The 19,404-nt window shown below is 41.1% G+C and overlaps 2 protein-coding genes across 2 annotated transcripts; both read right to left on the reverse strand.

Annotated features, from left to right (window-relative positions):
- Positions 1-6,053: 6,053 nt before the first annotated feature.
- Positions 6,054-14,325, reverse strand: LOC311129506 (serine/threonine-protein kinase 38-like). Its single transcript, XM_084161801.1, has 13 exons — positions 13,963-14,325; positions 12,178-12,317; positions 11,288-11,339; positions 11,005-11,127; positions 10,603-10,810; positions 9,627-9,781; positions 9,382-9,484; positions 9,194-9,255; positions 8,852-8,969; positions 8,570-8,693; positions 7,948-8,043; positions 7,652-7,743; positions 6,054-7,300 (listed from the first exon to the last, which is right to left on the reverse strand). Exons 2-13 carry the CDS (start codon positions 12,309-12,311, stop codon positions 7,176-7,178), a joined length of 1,392 nt encoding a protein of 463 aa, XP_084017927.1. The 5' UTR covers positions 12,312-12,317; positions 13,963-14,325; the 3' UTR covers positions 6,054-7,175.
- Positions 14,326-16,719: 2,394 nt separating this feature from the next.
- Positions 16,720-19,183, reverse strand: LOC311128903 (mediator of RNA polymerase II transcription subunit 21). Its single transcript, XM_084161130.1, has 4 exons — positions 19,068-19,183; positions 18,674-18,788; positions 18,005-18,105; positions 16,720-17,511 (listed from the first exon to the last, which is right to left on the reverse strand). The coding sequence occupies exons 1-4, from the start codon at positions 19,107-19,109 to the stop codon at positions 17,332-17,334; spliced, it is 438 nt and encodes a 145-aa protein (XP_084017256.1). The 5' UTR covers positions 19,110-19,183; the 3' UTR covers positions 16,720-17,331.
- Positions 19,184-19,404: the final 221 nt, after the last annotated feature.

Genomic DNA, 19,404 nt, shown 5'->3' on the forward strand with positions numbered 1-19,404 from the left:
AGGTCCATCTGGCTCCTCCTCTATCACCAGTCACCACTACACTCGCATTCATTCACACAAACCACCCGAGAAGGGGACACTCTGTCCATTGCATTCACACGTACACACACACACGCACATACACACAGAGGCTATCGTTTAGTAGGATATATATTATAGCCCAGAGCCAGTAGGACAACCATTCATGAAACACCAAGATTTCACTTTCATTACAATAGGCCTCCTGTAGCTCAGTTGGTAGAGCATGGCGCTTGCAACGCCAGGGTTGTGGGTTCGATTCCCACGGGGGGCCAGTATGAAAAATGTATGCACTCACTAATTGTAAGTCGCTCTGGATAAGAGCGTCTGCTAAATTACTTAAATGTAAATGTAAAGAGTTTTCTGTATGCGTCCCTTATCAATAGGCAATAGCATAGCTCATTATATTACAGCCCGATTTTGGAATGAAACGTTCCTTTTATCTTCTAAAATGATAGGCTACAAAGTGTAATTTTGCATTTATTTGAGGGAAAAATGATTGTCTATATAGGCTACTACTCTAGGCTCCCTAGAATTGAACGGTTTCAATCTGTGAGTTATAACACTGCTTTCTCGTGTAAATATACGTGTCCAACCTGAAAAATTAACATATATATATACATATATGTAAACTTATTCGAGTGGTCTTTTCCCCCCTCGTTCGAACTTCTTTTTTTGTCTCTCAGGTCAGTGTTATTCGAGACTTCGAGATACTTTATGTAAGTGTACGTGCCAAACAAGAATCGTGTTGACCTAAATATTTTGCGTTATACAACCATGTAACCGTCACGTGTAGCAGCTGTCTCATTACCCCGTCTGAAGCGCGGGGTGTAATCATTAGTCCAAACAGTTGCATTCCGTTTGCAACTAAAACGAGAGTTTCTATTGGACCAATTGAGGTAAATCCGTCCACGTTTCGTTCCGTTTGCTTCCGTTTAAGAAACGGTTTGCAACAGTATCGGCGGATTGAATAGGCCCCTGTCTACAGCTAAAGTAAACGTGCGTCCCAGTGCACTTTACAGCCCCGCACACAACGTTAAATATATTTAGGGGAAAAGTCCCGTTGTGTAGGTTAGTCTTGAGTGTCATGGATCGAAGACATCTACAACGAGTTGCCTTTTACGCATGACCACCGGTCGCTGTGGTATCTTATATTGTCACGACACTGCGAATTAATCAATTGAACCACACGTTTGCCTACATGTATTTACGCTACTATATAGCCTAAAAACAGATTGTCATATTATGCTGTGTTCTGGTAAAACGTCTTGCCTTGCCTTGGCGAATATCATAGGCCTGTCTCTGATTGACAATACGTAAATACAATGACGGGTAAATCATAGGCTACAACCGTGAGACATTATGTATTATTGTGTAGCCTAGGCTGCGCATTGTATTTCAACATGCGATTTCAATTTCAACATCAAATACATTTGTATTTGTTCCATGCGCCGAATACAACAGGTGTAGACCTTACAGTGAAATGCTTACTTACAAGCCCGTAACAAACAATGCAGTTTTAAGATAGAATACCAAAACAAAATCACAAAAAATACAATATAAAATAATACTAAATAAAAGTAACAAATAATTAAAGAGCAGCAGTAAAAATAACAATAGTGAGGCTATATACAGGGGGTACCGCCCCATCTGTACAAGTGCATGAGAACTTCCTACATGAATGTTTGGAAATTAACAAAGGCTACCATCAATAGAATATATAGGCTACGGTAAATATTTCGGCAAAATATTTTTTGGGGAGATAAATATATTGGTAATACTTTTGAATAAGCGTAATTAATCATGTATAAATATTGTATATAGCATTAATACATGCATTTTGGCATTCAGCCAATCAGGTTGCAGCAGTCTGTGTTTACTAGGAAGTAGCATTAGCCACCATAAAATCCAGTTAAGGGGAACTTTGCGCCTTTGCAGCCTGAATGGAGAATGTTTAATGTATGAAACGGTCCATGGGGATACAAGTGTATAGCCAGCTGTATACATGCCCTTAAGATGGAACGGCTCAATATCGCCATCTGCCGGCCATTGGGCTAGTAGTATAAGCATACAGTTATAGCCTTTATAATATTGTATAAAACATGTATAATAGCTTATTAATTAGTTATTATAAAGTGAACCTACATATATATACACACACACATATATACATACACACATATACATATATACACACATATACATATATACACACATATACATATATACATACATACATAGTGCATTCAGAAAGTATTCAGACCCCTTGACTTTTTCCACATTTTGTTACATTACTGTCTCATTCTAAAATTGATTACATTGTTTTTTTCCCTCATCAATCTACACACAATACCCCATAATGATGATACCGCAGGTGAAGAAGCTGGATGTGGAGGTCCTGGGCTGGCGTGGTTACACGTGGTCTGCGGTTGTGAGGCCAGTTGGATGTACTGCCAAATTCTCTAAAACGACGTTGGAGGCAGTTTATGGTAGAGAAATTAACATTAAATTCTCTGGCAACAGCTCTGTTGGACATTCCTGCAGTCAGCATGCCAATTGCACCCTCCCTCAAAACTTGAGACATCTGTGGCATTGGGTTGTGTGAAAAAAACCTGCACATTTTAGAGTGGCCTTTTATTGCTATTTTCTATTCTATATATATCACTCATGCTCGTTGTATTTATATTATGTATACATTTCAGCATTACTGTAATGTTTATTTGAACACATTTGCCTGAGTTTCATGTGTACAAATATAATAGGTTATGTAGTCTATTGCCATGTGACTAGGCCTTATGCATGCTGTAGTGTATAGCCCTTGCTGTTATATACTTACCTGTGCTAGCTTATACAGCCATGGCATTCATATTATAGCAGTGCTATAGCCTACATTTTATTTATCTGCTTTCCTTTCAGAACCACATAGTTAATGTCAGTTATCACTGGACATGATTCTCAGTTATCTGAACCATGATTGGTCAGGTGTGTGTGTGGATGTGGACATCTTCCATTAAACTCCCCTTAACCTGAACATCCGCCTCATCCTTGTTCTGACCGGACATTCTGTAGTGGTTGCTACCGGCCTTAAGACAGCACCTAAGGTTTCTATTACATTCATGGTCCTTCGATTCTCTACAACACTCCACTCTAAATGTTGCGTTTATATTTTTGTTCAGTATACATACATACAGAACATGTTTCACAAGCACCTGACAAATGAAAACTAGCCTCGACTTCTTTCAGAAACAAGTTGACTCTTTTTGATAGAATTGTCTGCACTCAACTGATGTTGGTTTTAGCGCAAGTCAATGGCGCACCCTACTGGCATAAGGATCATTTTCAGCAGCAGAAATCTGACTGCATGCTTATTATTTCTTATACTTATCAACATTTTGGTCACAGTAAGATAGTAAACCGATGTAGTGACTAATCCGTTTGTATCATTTTTGTACCAATATGGAGCCTGGTTCCCAATGTTCTAAATCATTCTGGGCTTTGTAGTTTTGGAATCGTTTATTTCCAGTATTTCTGAACTCAAATATTCAAAAGGTTTTGTACATATAGTTCTACAGTGAATATATTAATTAGCCCATCCATCCTTACTCTACCTATTACACACAAACAACATAAAACACTCATCACATCCTTAGTCAGTGTTCACCTACTCCCTTTACCATTCAGTTACACTGGATCATTGTCCTGAGGCAACAGGTAATGGGCATGCAAAACAATGGCCGATTAACGCTAAGATTAGAACCTATTGAAGAAAACAAATCTATAAAACTAAGGTTGCGTTTACACAGGCAGACCAATTCTGATATTTTTTTCACTCATTGTTCTTGTTTTAACCAATCAGATCATCTCTGAAAAATATCTGATGTGAAAAGATCTAATGTGATTGGTCCAAAAATTCATTAGTGGAAAAAATATCAGAATTGGGCTGCCTGTGTAAGACCTGAGACAGAGGCCATTATATGAAGTTCATGTGGTTTTGGCGAGGTACACTTTGTCAGTACCATTTATCCCCTAGTGAAATAGACATCACGGTAGGCGGTAGTTCAGTCATATCCTCTGTGTGGCTCCCTAACTATTTCATCAAAACAGTGATTATAAATGTAACAAACAAGCAATCTATTGCAAGTATCTATTGCAGTTATAATATATGCACTACAATCGCTTAGTCCAACGGTCTTCAAGACCATAATGTAGAGTAGCCTAGGCCTATATTATGAGAATGTACCAATGGAATATACTGTTTGCTGTGAAAGACAGTTTAACAAATTATTTACTCGATGGATATCAAGCCATATCTACACAAATATATTTTTTTGTGTATTCGATACCAAATAATTATCTTCCATCCAAGGAAATCCTCTTGCGGTCTCCTTTCCCAGGAATAGGAAACAACAGGGTTCATTAAAACACTAGCACATAGCTCACAGGATTATTTTTTTGGTAAAATAAGACGTTACTAACCAGGTTTCCATCCAACTTTTTTATGCGAGTAAAGTAAATGTTGGATAAAACATGTGACGACACATTTGACGGTAAACTTTACAAATGTCGACAAAACTAAATACGCTAGATCTTTGTGCGGGTAAAATTAATTATGCTATAAATTGCCGTGGAAACCCCTTTATGGGCATGTATTGATTTAATGAACATCATATCGAAGTGAACTTGGAGTCACGCGATGATATTGCGTGGTCCTCCCAATACGACACGGGAAAGCATGCAGTTTATTACGCTACAGATAAAATAAATTATGAACTAAACCCGTGGTGAAAGTGCACAGGGATGAGTTTGATCCTCCTTTCCAATAAATATCGAGGGTCTTACTCTGGTGAGACGATCGATGCTTGGCTGCCGTTTGAAAAAAACAAATGTATACATCTTGCTCTTATCCATAATAATCTTATCATGTAGGTATATACGAGCTGTTGGCTAGAGCGCACGTGCCAAGACCAGAGTGGGCACATTCACTATATAACGCCTCCTGTAGCTCAGTTGGCAGAGCGTGGCGCTTGCAACGCCAGGGTTGTGGGTTCGATTCCCACGGGGGGCCAGTATGAAAAATGTATGCACTCACTAATTGTAAGTCGCTCTGGATAAGAGCGTCTGCTAAATGACTAAAATGTAAAATAACGCAACATTTGTTGTGACAAAACCATCAGCACACCGTACATAGCAATTTAACAGCAACAATTATTGTATGTGCACTACGTCATCACGCACAGCCTTTTCTCCACAAGTCAATTTGATGGAAACCTCTCAGGTGGGAAAATACACATTGTTTTTATGCGGATTTGAGAATAATCGCATGAAAATCTGTCGCCAATTGGATGGAAACCTAGCTACTATCAGCATTTTGTGCAAATCCTCTTCCACACATACACAACCCCTTCCTGCTCCCTCCCAGTGCCAACCCAGGGAAATTAAAACCAAATCATAGCCTGCTTATTAAAGGGTAAGGAAACCAATGTGTCATTTTGTAATCTTGGTGAACTATCCCGTTAATATATTTTGCAACATGTTCCGGTTAAAGACTGAGGAACAAATGCATCAAATAATGAATTTGAGGAAAACTACTTACAGAATCGCTGAAATGTTTGACACCTATATTTGAATATCTATATGACATCACATACAGCGGGGGTTCTGTAAAGTTTAGGAAATGTTGACTATAAAACGTACATTTAATTGAAAATGAAGTTCCTAATTTAAATGGATGAATTTTGGTGAGCGATGTGAAGTGGAGATCAAACATGATTTCCGATGTACTTTTAAAAAGGTGCCATCTGATATTTGTCAATACATTTGAACAGAAATGTAACTACTGTAAAGTTAGACTCAGCGAAATGCCATTGCCACGAGCAGCACCGCAGATATTGAGATGAGCGAGATGCAAGATGTCATACTCCCGCAGTCACACACAGCATCTGCACATGTGCCCGGGTTCGCTTCATACCGTATACAGCGTGGTAGCCACGTGACCAAAAAAGCAGAGAAGTTGAGCCTCACACTTCAACGCTCTTAGTTGTGGAAATTGACCCAATATGCTGTTTAATTTCTGCATCTACGTCATATTGCTACCTTTAAGCATTAATTGCATTGAATTTTAATTTACATTCATGACTTGTCCTCTAACTTGCAAAAACAAATCTGCTTATACATTAGTTTCTAATCTCAACCACTAGAATACAACACTTTTCTATGAATCTTTCACACCATTAAATAATTTATAGATCTATTAATTCCAGATTATCAAGGCATTAAATAGATACAATGGATTAATCCCAGAGCAATAGATACATGTACGTATGGCTCACCATACTCCATGTTGGCAGCGAACGTTCCATGACAGAATGATTATTATTTGCATTGTAACTAGAATGAAAACAGTATTGAAACTTTTTGACTAACGTGGCACCCATAAAAGACTTGAAAGCTTAGAACTTTGTATATCTACAAGTTTAGCAAACAACGTTACTTAACATTAACTATATGCATTTTTCTTCAGTCATATGAGGTCACTAGGATAACCACCAACTGCTCCCCCCAACGAATACCCTGTGTGTGGGGGTCCTTCTACAGCATTTTAGACCCTGCAAATCAGTTTGTAAACATGCAGATATGATGGTTGCGTTCCCCGCTCAGACATTGCATGCGTCAACCAATGGTTGTGTACCACATCATTGACTGTGCCGTCGCCGGGCACCAGATTGCTATAACATATGATGTGGTTAGCCGATAGGTAAAATACTTATCCAGGTGTTCTAAGATCTGGCATGCGTCAGCAACGCCTGGGCAGAGGAAAGCGTCCGTTGATTTAGTCACCTAGTAGTAGTCGCTTAAAAAAGGGGGAGGTTCCGTTTTTTCAGGATGAGGAACCATCTAACATTAAGTTGTAAAACACAAACTTCCCCTTTAACAGCCCAAGCAAGGCCTAAGACAAAAGACAATACGTGTTATTTATATCCCTGTGACTCTTGCCATTGTCTGGTGCCTGGTGGATCTCTGGTCAATCAGGGAAGCCCTGGTGAAGCATGGAACCAAGAAGCTCCTCATCCTTCTTGATCCTGTGCTTTCAGCACAGCAGGGGTTTACCGCCCAACCCTGTGTCCACATTGTCTCTCCCATTTTCCCCCATGCCCTCATCAGGCCTTCCCTGCCTTCATGTAGGTGGGGATGGTGCCTCGCTGAGTCAGCCCCTCAAACCTCTTGTAGGTGTAGTTCAGGAACACCCAGTCCTTGGATTTGTCTGGCTCAGTCACATTGGAAACTGAAACAACAAGATTGTAAATTATATACAACAGTGTATTAAAGGTTAATACCAGTGTTATTGTCTCCTCCTTGCCACTAGAGGTTAACACTGAATAGGAAATTAATCTAGATCTCAGAGCTGTAGGAATGTGTGAATAACAACAGGACTATGGGTCCTATTTAATCTAAATTGGAGATGAGCTGGAGATGATGACTCAGATTCCTGTGCACCAAAGCAAACTTGCACTGTAGCACAAATGTTTCTTCTGCTTTAATAGTTTTTATCATTCATTTCATGCTGATTGTGAAGAACTTTGAGCTGCATTTTATGTATGAAAAGGTGTAATAGAGACAAAGTGATTATTATTACCTGGCTGAAGGATGTCTGATTCTGGGAACTCATCAAAGTTCGATGTGTCATCGATGCTCTTGATCTCAATGGAGATAGCGGCTGGTCTTTCCCTATGGAAGGAAAGCAAATGTGAGCCGTTGGTCTATTTAAAACCTTTTTCCTAATGCATTTTGCTGAAACGCATCAAAGACAACCCAATGAAGGCTAAGTGACTTGGCTTTTTTTTGGCTGTGATTGCATGTTATACCTCATTTAAGATATTTCCATCCCATATGCTTAGACACACACACAAGTACTGAAGAACAAACACGTACCTGATGTGTTCCCAGTCCACAGGCTCAAAGAAGGCGTGACTCTTCATCTCCTCAACACTTACAGCACCAACACGGTTCTCAGCATCATTACAGTACCTGCAATGGGTTCATGTTGTTGGAACACCAAAGCCTTTGTTTCACAAAAGAGGAAATCCATTGCGCTGAAATAAAATGTCTACTTCACTGCAGTTTGATACTGCGTGTTTTTGTGGATGTGAATGGAATAATTATTGTGTGATCATTTGATGGTGTACCAGACTGAGAAAATCATTTCAGTAACTCATCCTACAGATATGTGACTTACACTCTAATTATAATGCATTAGAGGACATGTCATTAGCATGTATGACCCCCTTATGTCTTATTATCATCTTATAATGATCATGATTGAGTAACAGCTATTTTGAGTCAGTTTCAAATTTGCTAGATAGGGAGACATAGGCCTAACATATAAGATTTATAATAAGACATTATAAAAGGCTCATACATGTTTATAACAGGTACTAAAGCATTATACCAGTAAAGTATAATAATATTTTTTTTCCTAAGAGGACAATAAACTCTGATATATACACACACACACACCAGCGGATATCCTATAAGGTTTCATATGACCACCAACCTGAGAATCAAGTCCTTGGCCCTCTCCGAGATGGGCACCTCGGGGGGGAAGACTAAGGTCTCCTTCCAGTTCATCACCTTCCTATACGTCTCCTGGGGTGTCTCAGAACAGAACGGGGGGTACCCTGAGAGAGACACCAGGAGAGATTGTCAGTTTGTTACAAATTAGGACCAATGAGTTAGCCAGCTAACTTTCTTAAAATATTCTTAAATAACGTCATATGAGTTCATAATGAAACACAGACTTGGGCATGGTGTAATTGACTCGGTTACATAGACATACCTATTAGCATCTCATACATGATGACCCCCAGAGACCACCAGTCACAGAGCTTGTTGTATCCCGTCTGCAGGAACACCTCTGGGGCAATGTAGTCCGGTGTTCCCACTGTGGAGTAGGCCTGTTGGTAAAACACAAACAGATGGGGAGACACTAATAAGAAAAAAACAACCCAAAGGCTATAGTATTGGCTGTGCTTGTTTCACAGCACAAGGTCTGTGGTGCTCAGAGGATCCTTAATAAAACATCCATGAGATCCCAGAGAGGGATCCTACTCAAAAGGACCAATGGGAAAGATATAACGGGCGATACAATATATAGTCTCTCACATGCACAAACTCTTACCAGTTGCCTCCGGTTCTTCTTCCATGTCTCTGCTTTCCTCTTTGAGTTCATGTTTTGGAAGGCTGTGGAATATTGCAAGTTCAAAGACATGGCAGTGTTCTACCATAAAAACGACTGAAAAAACAAATTCTATTTTGTCTGAATGAAAATAAAAGTTAATGATTCACAGGTTGTAAAGAGTGACTCACAGAAGTCACTGGGAGGGTTGTGTGTGAGGTTCCTGTAGAACTCTGTACGGTGGGCCTTCTTCAGTCCCGTACACAGACCAAAATCTGACAGTTTTACATGGCCCTGCAGAAAAAAAAAGACTCTCCGATCACACCTTCAATACGAACTGCAAATTGTAAGTGAATGCTTCTCTGTGTGTGAGTCTCTGAGCATGTGTCTATCTGTTTGTGTACGGTGGTAGGCCTGGACCAGGCCAGTGTCTCACCCTGGAGTCCAGAAGCAGGTTATCAGGTTTAATGTCTCTGTGGATGAATCCCAGCTGGTGGATGGAGTCGATGGCCAGGACAGTCTCAGCGATGTAGAACTGGGTGGCCTCTTCAGACAGGGTGTCCTTTTTCATCAGCAGGGTCATCATGTCACCTGCATATCAAATTGATATTAATAACACTGACACTATGCCACTAACCCCCTCGTTTTTGACATGATGTGGGTAACAGATGGCCAATTAAATTAAAGTATATAATAACAGTATACAATCAGTGGCCAGTTTATTAGGTACATCCATCTAGTACCAGGTCAGACCCCAATTTGCCTCCAGAACAGCCTGAATTCAACGGGGCATGGATACTACAAGGTGTGGCATTCAAACTTCGCACAATTGGTATCAAGGGACCTAACGTGTGCCAGAAAAACATTCCCCACACCAATACACCACCTGCCTGTACCGTTGACACCAGGGAGGATGGGGCCATGGACTCATGCTGCTTACGCCAAAACCTGACTACAATCAGCATGACGTAACAGGAACCGGGATTCGTCGGACCAAATTACACTCATTGTTGTTAATTACACTCAATGGAGTATTTGACATAGGCTTTGAAAAAGCACCCGCGAATACCAGTCGCGGCAAGTGCCGCAGGCTGCTGGTAAACGTTCTTGACAGAGTTTGCACTTCCTCTTTCAATTATAATGTGGGGAGGTCAGAATAATGAAATACTATCTACCAGATCTATTCATTGATTGCTTCTCCTTGCCATTATCATTCACCGGATAAGATAAGATATGAAAATAGTTTTTATTGCTAACATGATGGGAAAGTAAAGGTTAAAGATCCTTGCTCTAGATGTCTCTATGTGTAATGTGTAATGTGACTATATTTTATTCCCTGTAATTATATCTAAAAAAACATTTTTTTAAATGTAATTTGTGGAGGGAGACTGTGGCCAGCAAGAGAAACCCACCTCCAGGTAGAAACTCCATGATGAGGTAGAGGTTCCTCTTATCCTGGAAACTGTAGAACATCTTGACCACCCAGGCCCCGTCTGCCTCCACCAAGATGTCCCTCTCTGCCCGAATATGAGCCACCTGCTCCTTCTCCAACATGTCAGCTTTCCTCAAGATCTTCATGGCATATATGTGCCCGGTGTCTTTTTTCTGCACCAAGCGGACCTGATGACAAACGTATGAGTCACACATGAGTATGCCACATTAGTTGCTAGCTGCTTTATAAACGAGTGATCAGACCAACCTATGCATTGCAAACTTCTCAGTAAAGACCATATTAATCCACAATCAATACCAGCATACACTCAAAGGTCCATATAAAGAAAATAAACTGAAGAGAGAGAGCTATCATAACACACCTCTCCAAAGGCGCCTCTACCAATGACCTTTAGTGACTCAAAGTCATCCAGGCCCAACCGGGTCCTCTTCAGCCGCAGGAACTCTGTCTCCTTCCTGGCGTGCTGGGAGCGTCGCATGACCTTCTGTTGAGGAACATGGGCACAGAGACACAGATGATCAGTTCCATTTGGTTTCCTCCAAAATAGTAGACATGACAAACACGTAAAGAAAGTGCTACCCACGATATTGAATCCAATCCATTATTAGAATTAAAGCCATCGTTCCACAGGAGCGGAGGTTTACCTCTTCATCTATCAAGCCATCCTCATCCATGACTTTCTCCAGCTTCTTCTGCCTGGAAAAATAGAGGAACATGCAGGTATTCTGAAACGCTCTACCCAGTCTAGTTATTCTGAAACAGTCTACCCAGTCTAGTTATTCTGAAACAGTCTACCCCAGTCTAGTTATTCTGAAACAGTCTCCCCAGTCTAGTTATTCTGAAACAGTCTACCCCAGTCTAGTTATTCTGAAACAGTCTACCCCAATCTAGTTATTCTGAAACAGTCTACCCCAGTCTAGTTATTCTGAAACAGTCTACCCAGTCTAGTTATTCTGAAACAGTCTACCCCAGTCTAGTTATTCTGAAACAGTCTACCCCAGTCTAGTTATTCTGAAACAGTCTACCCCAGTCTAGTTATTCTGAAACAGTCTACCCCAGTCTAGTTATTCTGAAACAGTCTACCCCAGTCTAGTTATTCTGAAACAGTCTACCCAGTCTAGGCGGCATTGTCTTTCATGATCATCTATCAACATTTTTCAGACATAAAACTGTGATGATTGTTAATGATTAAAGTGCCATTTCTACTCCAAATGTTATGGTCGCTATATAGCCTACCCTGAGAGTTATTGTTGTCTGTTACGGTTTCACCCACCGTAGTAGAAATGTCCTATGGGAGCCACCGTACTTTGGCTAAACAGTTGTGATTGTGATGCTAGCTCACGAAGGTTAGGATGCTCGGGTTGGAATAAACCCCAGCCATTTTATAAAGAACAAAGTCTCTCTCGTTCTTTCAACATAACAACCCACAATTTGGGTCCTCTTAAAATGATCCTAAACAAGCTTGCGTTGCCAAATGCAAATATTCTGAACACCTGGCTGTCACATGCATGGGTGGCCTATAGGAGACACGTACCTCGTCTCTCGCTCCTCGTGCTGTGTCAGCAGAGTGCTGTAGAAGTTCTCCAGTGTCAGCTTGGCCACGGTCACCCTCTCTCGGGTGTGGTTGCTCATGGGAAGGGCAGCTGCAGTCCCTCCCGTCATGGCCATACTATCCTGTTGAGCAAACAATGACTGACTGAGGCCCAATACACATTTACTGATATTCAACATAATCCTACTGTACATCCAATAGCTTTTAATTCTATTTTTGTAATATCTGTGAGACATTGTATTGCTACGGAGTCTCTTACTAGCAGTGAGGAGCCTGTTTTAACTCGTCTTTGTGTAATACAGACCAGTGATGCCCACTCTAATACATCCAACATTACTGCTGTACATATTCTTAGTATATCTTGTGTAAATTCATTCGGTGTCTATACGTATAGATTACATTTGTATGACTGTTACAGTGCTAGTTGGGTTGTTAGGTTAATTGGATTCATTTAGACATTTCTTGATTTGTTTAAATCTTTTATTATTTGTGTACTTGTTTGACATTTTACTGCATTGTTAGGAGCTAGTAACATAAGCATTTCCCTGCACCCGCTATAACATTTGCTAAACTGTGTACATGACCAAAAAACGTTGATTTGATGCAATTTCACTCTGTTTCTTGAAAGACCGGTGCAGAGAGAGAGGCCATTGTGTTCAGTGGAGAAAAAAAAGGAAACTTAACAAACATGCAATCAAGAAACCAAGTGGTCTCCACCCTGCGAGTCAGCACCGGACAGGAAGCAACTCCCCTTCAGCATGAAAAGACCCAGTCATGATGCCAGAGGGAGGGGGACTGTCTGGGGGACACACACAGCCAAGAACAACACCAAGCTCCATGCCCTCAGCTACATCTCAATAGGCAGTGAGGAAGAGCGTCTTGGGGGACTGGTCACTAGGGTTGAGCTCTTGTACCAGTCCAATGAATCCCAACAGAATTTCCAATGCCTGTTTTGATGAGTTGTGCACCAGGCTCCCGCTCCAGTTGCCTAATACTTCACCCTTAAAATGTGCACTACATAGACCGTTTTCTTCTGCTTCACCTATGCAAAGGCCATCTTTAATTATACTATTAGGCATATCAATTTAGCAAGAATGACATTGTATATTCTGAGATTCAAGCTAATAGTTAATACTAGTAGTAATGTCCTTTATTGTGTGGATTTCAGACATTCTGTATCTCATCACTATTACTCAGGCATGATTGAAATAGGGAGATTTCTGATGGCCTTACCAAAGCTTGTGAATTGTGATGTTTGATTTGATACAAGTGTATCAGACTGTTTCCGAGGTCCCATTGTTATTTGAGAATTTTAAACTATTTAATTTGATGCAACACTAGATCCAAAATAGAAAATGATTGGACTGTAATGTAAAGAGATGTTACTTCATTCAATTCAATTCCAATGACTCACTGTCTATAAGAGGATGCCCATGATGAGGATGCTGCTTATGTGGCACTAGTGTTTTTAATAAGGACTGTACGAGCAGGTGATGATGAATACTTCATTGCCATGATTTGTGCACTGGGTTGCGTAACCAACAGACGTAAACATGACAAAACCACAGGTATGTATGCAACGAGACAGGTCTGCCAAAGAGAACATAACTGTATTGAATGCTGTCATTGCATTTTGACATGTAGGCTAGGTGTAGGCTGTCTATGCATTGATAGTTGCTGGTCTACGTTGACCATAATATCAAAACTATCCCGAAAAGCCCTCTCAGTAGACAGACAGACTTGGGTGTAATAACAGCTTTTACCTACCTCAGTATCCTGCTCCAGAGTCAATTGATGGCTAGGCTAGCTGCCCAGCCCTGCTCCAATTTGACAGAATATAGGTCCGTAAATTTGGCTAGGGGATGAGGCGAAAGACCCAACGTTAGGTACTAGCTATCTAGCTAGCTTCACACACTGTAAACACGGACTGTGTATGGAGAAAATAAAAGACTCGAGTCAATGACAACTATTTCTGACATTTAAAAAGACTACAAGGTTTTGGTAAACACTGCTTGTCTCCATTCATTAATCTTCGACCTCGAATCCACCCTGTAAATAGTAAAATACCCAATTACTCCCGGAATGGATGCACTAACAACATAACAATCTCACGCCACGCAAGTATATGCTACATAAATGACACCTAGATTAGCCAATAGAAGAAGACAAAATTAAACGAATGTTCATTTTAACCAATTGGTCGTGGAAATATTGGGGGACGGAACCTAGCTATCTACCAATCAGATGAAAGTAATATGCCTTCTTTCAGGTCCGTCCAAAGGATTACGCGGAGCATGGTTGCCTACATTGTACTAATTGAAGGTACAGTACATTACAGGAAACCTATTTAACGATCGGACAGGACTGCAATATAGGCAGCCTGGAACACTTCTCACGTCTATTGTCAAAACGTTGAAGGCCGGTTTCCCAGATAGTGAGGGAGTTCCCTTAATGTCCGGGGTGAATCGGGTTAGCGTTGATTGCATTCGTTTTGGAACTGGGCTGCCTCCCGGGCATGAGTCAGGTGCCCCATTTTGACAGATGGCGAGGTCGGTTCAAAACAAAAGTGATGTCCAGTACCAGTCAAAAGTTTGGACACACCCACTCATTCAAGGGGTTTTCTTTATTTTTACATTGTAGAATAATAGTGAAGACATCAACACTATGAAATAACACATATGGAATCATGTAGTAACCAAAATAAGTGTTAAACAAATCAAAATATGTTATATTTTAGATTCTTCAAAGTAGCCATCCTTTTCCTTGATGACTGCTTTGCACACGCTTGGCATTCTCTCAACCAGCTTCACCTGGAATGCTTTTCCAACAGTCTTGAAGGAGTTCCCACATATGCTGAGCACTTGTTGGCTGCTTTTCCTTCACTCTGCGGTCCAACTCATCCCAAACCATCTCAATTGGGTTGAGGTCATCTGATGCAGCACTCCATCACTCTCCTTCTTGGTCAAATTGTGCTTACACAGCCTGGAGGTGTGTTGGGTCATTGTCCTGTTGAAAAACACATGATATTCCCACTAAGCGCAAACCAGATGGGATGGCGTATCGCTGCAGATTGCTGTGGTAGCCATGCTGGTTAAGTGTGCCATGAATTCTAAATAAATCACTGATAGTATCACCAGAAAAGCACCCCCATACCTCCTCCTCCATGCTTCACGGTGGGAACCACACATGTGGAGATCATCCGTTCACCTACTCTGCGTCTCACAAAGACACGGCGGTTGGAAACAAAAATCTCAAATTTGAACTCATCAGACCAAACAACAGATTTCCACCGGTCTAATGTCCATTGCTCATGTTTCTTGGCCCATGCAAGTCTCTTTTTATTATTGGTGTCATTTAGTAGTGGTTTCTTTGCAGCAATTTGACCATGAAGGCCTGATTCATGCAGTCTCCTCTGAACAGTTGATGTTGAGATATGTCTGTTACTTGACCTCTGTGAAGCATTTATTTGGGCTGCAATCTGAGGTGCACTTAACTCGAATGAACTTATCCTCTGCAGCAGAGGTAACTCTGCGTCTTCCTTTCCTGTGGCGGTCCTCATGAGAGCCAGTTTCATCATAGCGCTTAATGGTTTTTGCGACTGCACTTGAAGAAACTTGAAAAGTTCTGGAAATGTTCCGTATTGACTGACCTTTGTGTCTTAAAGTAATGATGGACTGTCGTTTCTCTTTGCTTATTTGAGCTGTTCTTGCCATAATATGGACTTGATCTTTTACCAAATAGGGCTATCTTCTGTATACCACTCCTACCTTGTCACAACACAACTGATTGGCTCAAACGCATTAAGAAGGAAAGAAATTCTACAAATTAACTTTTAACAAGGCACACCTGTTAATTGAAATGCATTCCAGGTGACTACCACATGAAGCTGGTTGAGAGAATGCCAATAGTGTGCAAAGCTGTCATCAAGGCAAAGGGTGCCTACTTTGAAGAATCTCATATATAAAATATATTTTGATTTGTTTAACACTTTTTTGGTTACTACATATGTGTTATTCCATAGTTTTGATATCTTCACTATTATTCTACAATGTAGAACATTTAAAAAAAAATTAAGAAAAACCCTTGAATGAGTAGGTGTGTCCAAACTTTGACTGATACTGTATGTTAAGCACGTGGAGTAATGAGTAGGATTCTGTCTTTTCACATGCAAAAGATATTGCATTTGATTAAAAGGCTTTTATCTGCCGTCCTAATTAAAATGTTATGGAAAAATGTTATGTTTCTGAATGATGCACGATGTTGGCAATATCACCAAACGGCGCAGATTACCGTTCGATTTGAGCAGGGTGCGCCTCCCTCACCGAGTTCGCCCAGTCACGTGACGGGCCATAGCCCGGTTCAACCTGGGCTGCTTAATCGAATCCCTTCAATATATAAGACTTAAAAAAACACTTTCAATTCAGGGACATTCTGAAAGCCATTTTTCTGTGGGGCCAAGGTTTGTCTGTGTTGCATTTCAAAATGTGCAGCACTAACATTCCACATAAAATGCAAACACTTGACTTAATTTTAAAATGCCATTTATGCCTGGAAATTATAAACCGTTGATAAAAACATGTTCATAAATCAAATAAAACACATTGGTATAAAATAATACAAAACATGACAGGGCTTGCTTTTATAGGGGTATTATTTGCTGGCATGCAGCATGTAAAATGGGCTTCTATCAATTTAGGATGGTTGTTCTTTTTACCAGCTGCTTTCAGTATGTACAAAAATGGCTACCAACAGAAGTCAGCAGACCCTTAACTAGCATCCTCAAAATAACCTGGGTTAAGAAAATGACAGCAGATGTTGACTCCGGAGCAGTGCTGTTTAATCCAAAATAGCGTGTGCTAAGAAAAGGACAGAGTAAACAGAACTCAAGGTCCTTGTGTAAAGGAACATGTGGGTTCATAGCTTGCCTCACTGAATTCCCCAAGCACCAACTTCCCAATGTCCTACTCAAATATTGCGAGAAGGATTTTCCATAGATTCAGCTCCTTGAGAGGTCAGCTGTTCAGGTCCACCCAATGGGCTCTTTATTTGATTTCCTGTAGACACAGGCACCCTCTGGTGTGTTTATGTGAGAAAGTGATGTGATGTGAGAATGTCTTTGCCCCATGTTGTGTGGGGTCATGATTCGGGCGGTGTGGGCTGGCTGGGCCCTCCACTGCGAGTACGAAGTTGTGACTGAGCAATATCAGCCAGGGCACCTTGGATCTTCTCCAGTAGCAAGTCCCCTCGGTATACCACCTCCTCAAGACGTGCCGCTGCATCATGATTCTCCTCCTCCAACTGCCGCAGACTGGCCGCCTAGGGAGATGGGCAGGGAGTAAGACAAGGAAGGTGGAGGAGCGGAGAGGGGGTGAGGGGAAAACGAGAGAGGGAAGAAAGTCCATCAAATCTCCATACAAAATGTATAGAAATTGTAGTTATTTGAGGCTGAACTTATTGAAGTAATGTGTGCCAAAGTGAGAGTGGAGTGTCAATACTCCCACCTCTTATAAGGCGATTTACCCAAGCCATTTGTTTGTATGTCCGGGGCAGGGCTATGGTAACCAATGCTAATGATAGCTACTTACAAGTCTGACTTGGATTGCAACCAAAGTAGTTACAGATTCCAGCCAGTCCTCCCCCAGGCCCCATATGCTATTTTCAAAGTAAGAGTATAGCAATACAGAATTAGAAGTGAACTATCGCTTTCACTTGAAAGAACACACTATAATAATTTTCAACATGGGAATGGCACTCTAGTTGGAGGTTTTCCACTCCTGTTGAATCACAGGAGTCAATTCAACCTCCATACCTGTAGAGCTGCCGTGGACTCCTCACTGGGCAGTGAGTCAATCAGCACGTCCACATCCTTAGCTGTCCGGGCAATCAGTGCAGCAAATAGTTGTGCATACTCTAGGGAAAGAAAAAACAACCCCATTACAAATGAAAGGTGTAATCCGTAAACGTTTCATATGCAAATAGCGCTGTGCGGTCAAAGTCGTGATTTCCGTCAAATTGTATCATATTTGGGCGACATGAGATTACATTTGTATCAACAAAGTGTCAAAAATGACTTTCACATTGCTGGTGGCCAACATATAATGTAAGCGAATGGCAAGGGTGTGTCTTGAATTTGGGTCACCCCGTCCGAAGGCAAACACACTGACCACTGCTCCAACTTGGGGAAGGTCGTAACAGACTTACATTGGCTAGGTTCGTTACACAAACCCCCTTCAACTTTCTTGCAAGTGCCTTCCTACGTCCGTCCTTGCCTCCAACTGCATCACAGGAGAGTACATCATAGAAATAGAATTAATGATTCTATTTCTGTGGAGTACATCCCACTTCTGACACCAGTGTAGCAAACGGTGGGTTTAAGTCTTGAACTCAGGTTGCCTGGCCCAAAGGCAAACATGCCCCAACGGTATCCCACTTGGATCTAATATTACAGTTAACATCTGAGCTTAGGACAGGTCCTTACCCTCAGTGGGGTTAGATGGCTGGTCCTTGTTGATTGCTGTTTGAATGTTGTTGAACGAAGCAGGCGGCGCACACTGCTGCAGCACCCCGATTGCATTGCAAAACTGATCAGCAAGCTGAATGACATCAAAAACACATGTCATGAAAATACTGTCATGAGCATATTGATTTAACAAAACATAAGACATTAAATAACGTGATTGTTTGTTAGATAGCTAACGTTAGCTCAGCAAACCTTGCAACCGAGAACTTAGCCAACTAGCTAGCTGTCATTATTCAGCCTAGTCCACTTCTAAATACTAAGAAGTCAGTCAACCTAAACGTGACATGACAATTTGCTGACCATGACATCGTTTGTGGGGTGTAATAATAGCTGAATAAAAAATGTATCGTACCGAATTGACTGCATCTTGAAGTTGCGTTAACCTGTCCGCCATCGTTGTTGTTTCTCCCTCCCCTTGGATTTCCGGGCAGACTAGACGTTTCTTAGCGTGTTGTTGCCACCCGCAGGTTGGAGTACACAACGCACACAGTGATAGAAAATCAAAGAAAGAAAACAAAACTGGGAAAAGAGTATCAGAGATTTTATATAATGTAATCAGTATCTGATTGGGAAAAGTGTCTGATAGACCTAGCTATCCTAACTGGAATAGAGAAGGAGGGGAGGCTATTCAGTTTGACAGCAGCGCAGCGCTTCTAATCTAAAGGATCCGGAACGTGCCCATACATTTC

The sequence above is a fragment of the Coregonus lavaretus genome (genome assembly GCF_964263955.1).
Source record: "Coregonus lavaretus genome assembly, chromosome: 5".
Lineage (NCBI taxonomy): Eukaryota > Metazoa > Chordata > Actinopteri > Salmoniformes > Salmonidae > Coregonus > Coregonus lavaretus.